Raw genomic sequence first — 11,496 nt, forward strand, 5'->3', positions numbered from 1 at the left:
TGCTCCAGCCCTGGCTTGGGAAACTCTCAGTTTGGAGTTGATAGTCTGGAAAACTTTGGGGTTTTTTTCCAGCTGGATGCAGCAGTTGAGCTGCTCCAGCCCTGAGAGTGGGGCAGGACTGGTGTTGGCTCCCTGCCCTCATTGCAAACATGCCCCAGCTCCTGCATAAACACATCCCTCGTGCTCCCTGCCCTGCTGTGGGCTGCCCTGGCACCCCAGGTGGCATTCCTGAGGTCAGGGAGAACTGGGATCACTGAGGGATCAACATTCCTGAGGTGGAGAAAACTGGGATCATTGTTGCCCATCTCTGCCCCCTGCCCTGGCACTGAGGCAAAGCTCCTTCTTTCCAGAGGAGCCCAGGAAATATGGGAACATGTGAGCTGTCCCTGCAGGAGGATTTTAAATACTTTTATTAAGCTTTATTTTTGTGGGATGGGGTTTGCAGGGAGGGTGGGGTTGAGGGCTTGGGGGCTGAGGCAACATCTGCACTCAGAGCTCTTGGAATTCCAGGGGGGAACACTCCAGCTCCAGCTGCTCTGGCTGCTCCAGCTTGGTGGGATGTTGGGAAAGGGTGGGACTCTTCAAGGCCACCACAGAGGCTGGACATGCAGAGATCAGGTGCTTGCTCAGCATTAACACTGAGCTGGACAGGAGTGGGGACCCCATCAGAGGGTTCCTCCTCCCTGTTCCTGAGGGACTGGGACTGTCACTGCCCCTTGGAGCACAGTCAGAGCAGCCTGAATGTCATTCTAGTCCAGTTTCCACCTCCTGATCTGCTGGGAAACTTCCTCTCCATGCACAAGAGCAGCTTTTCCCTCCCCTCACCATGGAGTGGAGCAGCTTCCCAAACCTTTTTACAGGATTGTTTCCCCTGCACCGTTTCCAGTCTGGGGTCTGGATTTATGAGGAGGTTGAAAACATCCATTTCCAGCTCACACAGGGCCAGAACACACCCAGGTTTGAACTTTAATCCAAGGCACAGGGAGCAAGAAACTCCCACAGAACATTTAACTCGAGGAGGCCAAACACTCCCCAGGAGAAATTCCTTGGAAAGTGTTTCACAGAATCATAGAATGGATTGGGTTGGAAAAGACCTCCCAGATCACCAAGTCCAACCCTTGGTCCAACTCCAGTCCCTTTACCAGATCATGGCACTCAGTGCCACGGCCAAGCTCAGCTGAAAAACCTCCAGGGATGGGGAATCCACCCCCTCTCTGGGCAGCCCATTCCAATCCCTGAGCACTCTCTCTGCAAAGAATTTCTACCTGATCTCCAACTTCAGTTTCCCCTGGCAGAGCTTGAGCCCATCGTGCCCCCTTGTCCTATTGCTGAGTGCCTGGGAGAAGAGACCAACCCCCACCTGGCCAGAACTTCCCTTCAGGCAGTTCCAGACAGTGCTGAGGTCACCTCTGAGCCTCCTCTTCTCCAGGCTGAACACCCCCAGCTCCCTCAGCCTCTCCCCACAGCACTTGTGCTCCAGTCCCTTCTCCAGCCTCGTTGCTCTTCTCTGGCCCCGCTCCAGCCCCTCAATCTCTTGCCTCAACTGAGGGGCCCAGAACTGAACACAACACTCAAGGTGTGGCCTCCCCAAGGCAGAGTCCAGGGGAAGGGTCACTGCCCTGGGCCTGCTGGCCACGCTAGTTTGGATCCAGGCCAGGATCCCCTTGGCCTTCTTGGCCACCTGGGCACACTGGTGGCTCCTGTTGAGCTTCCTGTCCCTCAGTCCCCCCAGGTCCCTCTGCCTGGCTGCTCTCCAGCCACTCTGTGCCCAGCCTGGAGCACTGCAGGGCTTGGGGTGGCCAAAGGGCAGGACCTGCACTTGGCCTTGGTGAACTTCATCCCACTGGAATCAGCCCATCCCTCAAGTCTCTCCAGATCCCTCTGCAGATCCCTCCAGCCTGTCCAGGACCTTCTCCAGACCCCTCCTGCCTGTCCAGATCCTTCTCCAGATCCCTCCTGCCTGTCCAGATCCCTCTGCAGAGCCCTCCTGCCTTCCAGCAGGTCGACACTCCCTCCCAACTTGGTGTCATCAGCAAATTTGCTGCTGATGGACTCAATCCCCTCATCTAAATCATCACTAAAGATGTTAAACAGGACTGGACCCAACACAGACCCCTGGGGACACCACTGGTGACCAGCTGGACACTGCCCTGTTCACCAGCACTCTCTGGGCCCTCCAGCCACTCCTAATCCAGGAGAAGGGACACCTGTCCAAGCCATGGACCACCAGCTTTTCCAGGAGTATATTATGGGAGACGGTGTCAAAGTTTGTACCATTTCTACTGGAGGAGCCTCCATTAGTTGCAGTCTGTTCTCTGGAGAAATGCTCATGAAGGGATTGGGAGGAGTGACCTCAGCTGGCTTTGGAAACAAAGCTCCCAGAGCCTGAGCAAAGAGAAGCCAAGGAGGGTGTTTACAGGCCATTTATTGATTTTTCCAACCAACAAGACACAAACCCCTGGTAGGATCCCACATTCCATGAGCTGGGTGAGCGACCACGTGTCATTCTCAAGTGCTAAAGTGGGAGCTGGAGACCTGGAGAGCTGCACAGGAGCTGTTCAGTGGAGAGGGAGGGCCTTTATCCCAGTTTGGGGGGTTCCAAACCAGAGCTGGAGCACAGGGGGTTGTGCAGGGAGGAGGAGCTGGGAGTGGAACTGCTTCCCAAGGCTCAGGATGCCAACTTATGCACTGCTACAGTGATGCTGTCGTGCTTCTGGATCATGATATTCCTAAAACAAGGAGAAAGGTGAGGAGCTGGTGGGAATTGGCCACAGAATCAATCAGCAGCCCCTCCAGACCTGAGCCAGACTAAGCTCCCTTCTTCCCAGTCCATGAACTGGAGCTATCCCTGGTGCCACAGAGCAGGCTTTGTTATCCACAGGGATTCCAAGTGTGGAAAAAGCAGAGAGCTGCAGTCCCCACCCTGCTCTGAAAGGTTTCCCACTCCTTTTACACTTCTGGCTTTTAAAATCCCATTAATTCAAAGAATTTATGGCAGTGCCTCCCCCACAGCTCCAGAGCTGGGGCTTCCTCCACCAGCTGCTCCAGGCACTGGGCTCTGGGAGGCTCCCAGGGCTGGGAAAAGGGAAGGTGGGGGAGGGAAAGTGGCCCCTGCAGGCTGGAGACTCACCCATTGTCCGACTCCAGGCACACGACGGGCGTGTCCGTGGGGTCCGAGGTGAGCTTGGCTGCCTGCTGGGCCAGCACTGAGATGATCCCAGCGTGCTCATCTGAGAGGGTCCCTCTGCCTGGAGAGGGGGCACAGAATCCCAGACTCAGCTGGGTTGGAAGAGACCTCTGAGGTCATTCACCAAGTCCAACCTGTGAGTGACTGAACAGTACCTTGTCACCCAGCCCGTGGCCCTGAGGGCCACATCCAGGCTCCTCCAAAACACCTGCAGGGATGGGGACTCCACCCCCTCCCTGGGCAGCCCATTCCAATCCCCAGTCACCCTCTCTGTAAAGAAATTCTTCCTAATGTCCAACCTAAACCTCCCCTGGCACAGCTTAAGATTCCCCTTGTCTCCCCTTGTCCTATTGCTGGTTGACTGGGAGAAGAGCCCAACATGTCCCTGGATCCCCTCCTGTCACAGAGTTGTGGAGAGTGAGAAGGTCCTCCTGGAGTCTCCTCCTCCCCAGGCTGAGCCCCCGCAGCTCCTCACAGGAATTGTGCTCCAGACCCTTCCCCAGCCTCGCTGCCCATCTCTGGACCTGCTCCAGCACCTCAAGATCCTTCCTAAACTGAGTGGCCCAGCACTGGGCACAGCACTCGAGGTGTGGCCTCAGCAGTGCCCAGTCCAGGGGCACAATCACTGTCCTGCTCCTGCTGCCACACTGTCCCTGATCCAGGCCAGGATGCCATTGGCCTTCTTGGCCACCTGGGCACGGGCTGCTCATAGAATCACAGAATGGATTGGGTTGGAAAAGACCTCCCAGATCATCAAGTCCAACCCTTGGGCCAACTCCAGTCCCTTTACCAGATCATGGCACTCAGTGCCACGGCCAAACTCAGCTGAAAAACCTGCAGGGATGGGGAATCCACCCCCTCTCTGGGCAGCCCATTCCAATGCCTGAGCACTCTCTCTGCAAAGAATTTCTACCTGATCTCCAACTTCAATTTCCCCTGGCAGAGCTTGAGCCCATCGTGCCCCCTTGTCCTATTGCTGAGTGCCTGGGAGAAGAGACCAACCCCCACCTGGCCAGAACTTCCCTTCAGGCAGTTCCAGACAGTGCTGAGGTCACCTCTGAGCCTCCTCTTCTCCAGGCTGAACACCCCCAGCTCCCTCAGCCTCTCCCCACAGCACTTGTGCTCCAGTCCCTTCTCCAGCCTCGTTGCTCTTCTCACTTGGGTTGGAAGAGACCTCTGAGATCATCAAGTCCAACCCTTGATCCAACCCCACTGGGATCACTCTGGCACTCTGTGCCCTGGGCTGGTGATCACAGTGGGGTTGGATCAAGACATGGTGGATTCTCTGTCCCTGGAGGTGTTTCAGAGGACACTCAGTGCCACCTCCAGTCCCTTCTCCAGCCTCGTTGCTCTTCTCTGGCCCCGCTCCAGCCCCTCAATCTCTTGCCTCAACTGAGGGGCCCAGAACTGAACACAACACTCAAGGTGTGGCCTCCCCAAGGCAGAGTCCAGGGGAAGGGTCACTGCCCTGGGCCTGCTGGCCACGCTAGTTTGGATCCAGGCCAGGATCCCCTTGGCCTTCTTGGCCACCTGGCCTTCATGCTCAGCTGGTGCCAGTCAGTGCCCCCAGGTCCCTTCCTGCCCACCCCTCTCCAGCCACCCTGTCCCCAGCCTGTGGTCACACCATGGACAAAGCCACGTGTGCCGTGGCAGGGCTTTGGGGGAACCTTCTGTGTCCCCCCTAAACCAAGGAGGGCTGATCATGCCCCAGGGACCATTTCCCTCCCTGTGGGCTGAGACAGAGAGTCCCCAAACTTTTGCTCTCAAACCACCAAAATTCCTGGATTTAAGTGGCAAGAAGGGCTGGCTCTGGTTTCCTCCATGGCAGGGGGGTTGGTGGCCCTTGGGGACACCCAGAGATGGGACAGGGCCTGGTGTCCCCAGTGGGGCTCATGCAGGACAAGGCTGGGTACCCCCAGACGGTGGGGGGGATCCAGTGGGGTCGGTCCTGGTGCCCCCCCCGCCCCCAGGAGCCCCCAGAGGGGCTGGGCAGGACCCGGGGCCCCCCTGGGGAGGTCTCGGTGCCCCCGCACGGGGCACCCCCGGGGGCAGTGCCGGTTCTACCCCACCCGCAGGACCCTCCGCGTGCCCCTCGTCACTCACAGCCCAGGTTGAGTCCCTGCGAGTCCGTGCACAGCACCCCGAGCACGGCGGGGCTCTTCATGCTGCGGGCACAGCGAGCTCAGGGGGGCCTGCCCAGCCACGGCCCCGTGTCCCCCTGCCCAGCCACGGCCCCGTGTCCCCCTGCCCAGCCACGGCCCCGCGTCCCCCTGCCCAGCCACGGCCCCGTGTCCCCCTGCCCAGCCACGGCCCCGCGTCCCCCTGCCCAGCCATGGCCCCCTGCCCAGCCATGTCCCCCTGCCCAGCCACGGCCCCGCATCCCCCTGCCCAGCCATGGCCCCCTGCCCAGCCACGGCCCCGTGTCCCCCTGCCCAGCCACGGCCCCGCGTCCCCCTGCCCAGCCATGGACCCCTGCCCAGCCACGGCCCCGTGTCCCCCTGCCCAGCCACGGCCCCGCGTCCCCCTGCCCAGCCACGGCCCCGTGTCCCCCTGCCCAGCCACGGCCCCGCGTCCCCCTGCCCAGCCATGGCCCCCTGCCCAGCCATGTCCCCCTGCCCAGCCACGGCCCCGCATCCCCCTGCCCAGCCATGGCCCCCTGCCCAGCCACGGCCCCGTGTCCCCCTGCCCAGCCATGGCCCCGCGTCCCCCTGCCCAGCCATGGACCCCTGCCCAGCCACGGCCCCGTGTCCCCCTGCCCAGCCACGGCCCCGCGTCCCCCTGCCCAGCCATGGACCCCTGCCCAGCCACGGCCCCGTGTCCCCCTGCCCAGCCACGGCCCCGTGTCCCCCTGCCCAGCCACGGCCCCCTGCCCAGCCATGGCCCCCTGCCCAGCCACGGCCCCGCGTCCCCCTGCCCAGCCACGGCCCCGTGTCCCCCTGCCCAGCCATGGCCCCCTGCCCAGCCACGGCCCCGCATCCCCCTGCCCAGCCACGGCCCCGTGTCCCCCTGCCCAGCCACGGCCCCGCGTCCCCCTGCCCAGCCACGGCCCCGTGTGCCCCTGCCCAGCCACGGCCCCGTGTCCCCCTGCCCAGCCATGGCCCCGTGTCCCCCTGCCCAGCCACAGCCCCCTGCCCAGCCATGGCCCCGTGTCCCCCTGCCCAGCCATGGCCCCGTGTCCCCCTGCCCAGCCATGGCCCCGTGTCCCTCCCTGTTCCCTTCGTGTCCCCCTCCGTGTCCCCTCCTGTCCCTCCCTGTCCCCCTTCGTCCCCCGTGTCCCTCCCTGTCCCCCCGTGTCCCCTCCTGTCCCTCCCTGTCCCCACCGTGTTCCTCTCTGTTCCCCTCTGTCCCCCGTGTCCCCTCCCGTACCCCGCTGTCCTTTCCTGTCTCCCGTGTCCCTCCCTGTCCCCCCCGTGTTCCCCCCTGTCCCCCGTGTCCCCCCCCCCTCCCGTCCCCCGTGTCCCTCCCTGTACCCCCATCCGTCTCGGTCCCCCTCCTGCCCCCTCCGGTGTCCCCCCTGTCCCCGCCCCGTCCCCCCCGGTGTCCCCTTTGTCCCCCCCTCCCATCCCCCCCATGTCCCCCCTCTGTCCCCCCCCCGTCCCCCGCTGTCCCTCCCTGTCCCCCCTGTGTCCCTTCCTGTCCCCCGCTGTCCCCCCCTGCTGTCCCCCGCTGTCCCTCCCTGTCCCCCCTGTGTCCCTTCCTGTCCCCCGCTGTCCCCCCCTGCTGTCCCCCCTGTCCCTCCCTGTCCCCCCTGTGTCCCTTCCTGTCCCCCGCTGTCCCCCCCTGCTGTCCCCCCTGTCCCCTCCCTGTCCCCCCATCCGTCTCGGTCCCCCTCCTGCCCCCTCCGGTGTCCCCCCTGTTCCCGCCCCGCCCCCCCGTGTCCCCCCGGTGTTCCCCTTTGTCCCCCCCTCCGTTCCCCCCCATGTCCCCCCCATGTCCCCCCCTGTCCCCACGTGTCCTCCAGGTGCTGTTCCAGGGTCCCCTCCATGGCCTCCCGCCGCCACTTCCGCCCCACTCCTGGCAGCGGCGTCACCACGTGACCCCCCGGACGGCGGCTCCGCGCGGCCAAAAGTGTTCGTTGCGCCTTCCAGGGGCGATCCAGGGAAAACCACGAACGGCGCCGCATTCCCGGCGCTTCCCGGGATTCCGCGCGATGGAGCAGCCGCTGCAGCCTCACACAGGCACCATGCCCTGAGCTGGGGGCTCGCTGAAAACTCGCCCCCCCAAATCGGTGTCTGCTCCCCCCGCAGAGTGCGCGAAACTGTTGCAATTTTGGGGAATTTTTCCTCTTCCTTTTCCCGACCTTTCTCCCGCTGAGCGCGGTCCAGGCGCGTCCCGGCCCATCCAACAGCACCGCTCGCGCTTCGCAGAGCCAAAGGAAATTCCTGCGGGATTTTAATGGTGCCCCTGCAACCCCTCCGTGGTCAGAGCATCCTCTTGGAGCTGGACCGCGGCGGGGGATGCAGGTTGGGATGAAGGTTTGGGATGCAGGTTTGGGATGCAGTTTTGGGATGCAGGTTGGGATGCAGGTTTGGGATGCAGGTTTGGGATGCTGCTTTGGGATGCAGGTTGGGATGCAGGTTGGGATGATGGTTGGGATGCAGGTTGGGATGCAGGTTTGGGATGCAGGTTTGGGATGCAGGTTTGGGATGCAGGTTTAGGGATGAAGATTGGGATGCAGGTCGGGATGCAGGTTGGGATGGAGGTTGGGATGCAGGTTTGGGATGCAGATTTGGGATGCAGGTTTAGGGATGAAGGTGGGGATGAAGGTTGGGATGCAGGTTGGGATGCAGGTTGGGATGCAGGTTTGGGAGTGCAGGTTGGGATGCAGGTTGGGATGCAGGTTGGGATGCAGGTTTGGGGATGCAGGTTGGGATGCAGGTTGGGATGCAGGTTGGGATGCAGGTTGGGATGCAGGTTGGGGGTCCAGGTTGGGATGCAGGTTGGGATGCAGGTTGGGATGCAGGTTGGGGGTCCAGGTTTGGGATGCAGGTTGGGATGCAGGTTGGGATGCAGGTTGGGATATTGTGACATGGGACATGAGGATCCATCTGGAACCCAAACTTGCAGCAGGACAGGCCCTGCTGGGCTGGTGCTCACCAGGGCAGAGCATCAGGACCCCCATCACATCCCCGTGGGGCTGAGAGGGGATTAAAGTGATGCTCAGCCTGGACTTCCACCATGGGCTCCCCAAAATCCAACCCATGATGGACCAACACACAGTTTAGGGGGTCAGGACTCCCCATCCCCTTCCTGAGGGGTGATAAAAGTGATGCTCAGCCTGATGTTCCTTCAGGGAGGCCCCCAAATTCCAGCCCTTGCTGGGGTGACACACACGGGGATGGGGACTCAGGACCCTCATCACCTTCCACAAATGACTCTCAGCCTGGATTTCCATGGAGAACCCCCCAAAATCCATCCCCTGCTGGAGTGATGTGCACAGGGAGGGGGGTCAGGATCCCCCCCACAGGGCAGAGAGGGGTTGAAAATGCTCCTCAGCCCAGATTTCCAGAGAGGACCCCCCCAAATCCCCCCTGGGTGCCGTCAGAGAGTGGGAGGTGATTTATGGTGGAGCTTCCCAGATCCTGGTGACATTAATGAGCCCAGTCTGCCTCCTCCTGCTGATGGATCTGGGCTTGGCAGGTTGGGAAATTAAAATGTTATTGATGAAGGCAGCGAAGTGCAGCAGGAGGGGTTTGTTTTTTTGTTTGTTTTGATTTTTTATGTGATTTTTCTGCCTCCTTGGTCTAGTTCTGAGCAACCAAAGGCAGCACAAAGAACCCCAATCCTGACTGTGCAAACCATCCAGTGCCTCCCACCCCTCTGGGATGGTTTGGGCTGAAATTACCTTGATTTGGGGTTTTTAGGAAGAAAAAAAAGAACCCCAATCCTGTGCAAACCTTCCCAGTGCTTCCCACCCCACTGGGATGGTTTGGGCTGAAATTGCCTTTATTTGGGGTTTTTAGGAAGAAAAAAAGAACCCCAATCCTGACTGTGCAAACCTTCCCACTGGGATGGTTTGGGCTGAAATTACCTTTATTTGGGTTTTTTCCTGACTTTTGGGAAGAAAAAAGAACCCCAATCCTGACTGTGCAAACCTTCCCACTGGGATGGTTTGGGCTGAAATTGCCTTTATTTGGTTTTTTAGGAAGAAAAAAAGAACCCCAATCCTGACTGTGCAAACCTCCCCAGTGCCTCCCACCCCACTGGGATAGTTTGGGCTGAAATTGCCTTTATTTGGGGTTTTTTTTTCCTGACTTTTGGGAAGAAAAAAAGAACCCCAATCCTGACTGTGCAAACCTTCCCACTGGGATGGTTTGGGCTGAAATTACCTTTATTTGGGTTTTTTTTTCCTGATTTTTGGGAAGAAAAAAGGAACCCCAATCCTGACTGTGCCTCCCACCCCACTGGGATGGTTTGGGCTGAAATTGCCTTTATTTGGGGTTTTTAGGAAGAAAAAAGAACCCCAATCCTGACTGTGCAAACCTTCCAGTGCCTCCCACCCCACTGGGATGGTTTGGGCTGAAATTACCTTGATTTGGGTTTTTTTTTCCTGATTTTTGGGAAGAAAAAAAGAACCCCAATCCTGACTGTGCAAACCTTCCCACTGGGATGGTTTGGGCTGAAATTGCCTTGATTTGGGTTTTTTAGGAAGAAAAAAAGAACCCCAATCCTGACTGTGCAAACCTTCCCACTGGGATGGTTTGGGCTGAAATTACCTTGATTTGGGTTTTTAGGAAGAAAAAAAGAACCCCAATCCTGACTGTACAAACCATCCAGTGCCTCCCACCCCACTGGGATAGTTTGGGCTGAAATTGCCTTTATTTGGTTTTTTTTTTTTCCTGATTTTTGGGAAGAAAAAAGGAACCCCAATCCTGACTGTGCCTCCCACCCCACTGGGATGGTTTGGGCTGAAATTACCTTGATTTGGGTTTTTTTTTCCTGACTTTTGGGAAGAAAAAAAGAACCCCAATCCTGACTGTGCAAACCTTCCCACTGGGATGGTTTGGGCTGAAATTGCCTTTATTTGGGTTTTTTTTTTCCTGACTTTTGGGACAAAAACAGAAATGGAATTAGGGGGGGGGGCTGCATCCCCTCTGTCCCCTCAACCCCCTTTGCAAGGAAACCTCCCCAGACCAACCACTCCTGAGCCATTCCCAGCTGTGGGAATTTTTGGAAGGAGAGATTTTTTTGGGAGAGTTGGGATTGACTTCAGGGATGCAGCTGCCACATCAAGGGCTGGGCTGGGGCTGCTGGGGCTGATTTGAGCTAATTAAATGGATGAGTTAACAGCAGATGTTGGGATGCAGGTTTGGGATGAAGGTTGGGATGCAGGTTGGGATGAAGGTTTGGGATGCAGGTTTGGGATGCAGGTTTGGGATGAAGGTTTGGGGGATGAATTTTGGGATGCAGGTTTGGGATGCAGGTTGGGATGAAGGTTTGGGGGATGAATTTTGGGATGCAGGTTGGGATGCAGGTTGGGATGAAGGTTGGGATGCAGGTTGGGATGCAGGTTGGGATGAAGGTTGGGATGCAGGTTGGGATGCAGGTTGGGATGCAGGTTTGGGATGCAGGTTTGGGATGCAGGTTGGGATGCAGGTTTGGGGTGCAGGTTTGGGATGCAGGTTGGGATGAAGGTTGGGATGCAGGTTGGGATGCAGGTTTGGGATGGAGGTTTGGGGGATGAATTTTGGGATGCAGGTTTGGGATGCAGGTTGGGATGCAGGTTGGGATGAAGGTTGGGATGCAGGTTGGGATGCAGGTTTGGGATGGAGGTTTGGGGGATGAATTTTGGGATGCAGGTTTGGGATGCAGGTTGGGATACAGGGTTGGGATGCAGGTTGGGGATGAAGGTTGGGATGCAGGTTGGGATGCAGGTTTAGGATAAAGGTTTGGGATGCAGGTTGGGATGCAGGGTTGGGATGCAGGTTGGGATGCAGGTTGGGATGAAGGTTTGGGATGCAGGTTGGGATGAAGATTTGGGATGAAGGTTTGGGATGCAGGTTGGGATGCAGGTTGGGATGGTGGTTGGGATACAGGTTTGGGATGCAGGTTGGGATGCAGGTTGGGATGAAGGTTGGGATGCAGGTTGGGATGCAGGTTGGGATGAAGGTTGGGATGCAGGTTGGGATGCAGGTTGGGATGCAGGTTTAGGATAAAGGTTTGGGATGCAGGTTGGGATGCAGGTTGGGATGCAGGTTGGGATGCAGGTTGGGATGCAGATTGGGATGAAGATTTGGGCTGCAGGTTGGGATGCAGGTTGGGATGCAGGTTTGGGATGCAGGTTTGGGATGCAGGTTTGGGATGCAGGG

At 58.9% G+C, this 11,496-nt stretch overlaps 1 protein-coding gene across 1 annotated transcript; it reads right to left on the reverse strand.

Annotated features, from left to right (window-relative positions):
- Positions 1 to 2,408: 2,408 nt before the first annotated feature.
- LAMTOR5 (late endosomal/lysosomal adaptor, MAPK and MTOR activator 5) lies at positions 2,409 to 7,215 on the reverse strand. The gene is made up of 4 exons (XM_071578637.1): positions 7,138 to 7,215; positions 5,291 to 5,352; positions 3,131 to 3,248; positions 2,409 to 2,729 (listed from the first exon to the last, which is right to left on the reverse strand). The coding sequence occupies exons 1-4, from the start codon at positions 7,170 to 7,172 to the stop codon at positions 2,669 to 2,671; spliced, it is 276 nt and encodes a 91-aa protein (XP_071434738.1). The 5' UTR covers positions 7,173 to 7,215; the 3' UTR covers positions 2,409 to 2,668.
- Positions 7,216 to 11,496: the final 4,281 nt, after the last annotated feature.

This window comes from Pithys albifrons, chromosome 28, assembly GCF_047495875.1.
Source record: "Pithys albifrons albifrons isolate INPA30051 chromosome 28, PitAlb_v1, whole genome shotgun sequence".
In the NCBI taxonomy this organism is placed as follows: Eukaryota; Metazoa; Chordata; class Aves; order Passeriformes; family Thamnophilidae; genus Pithys; species Pithys albifrons.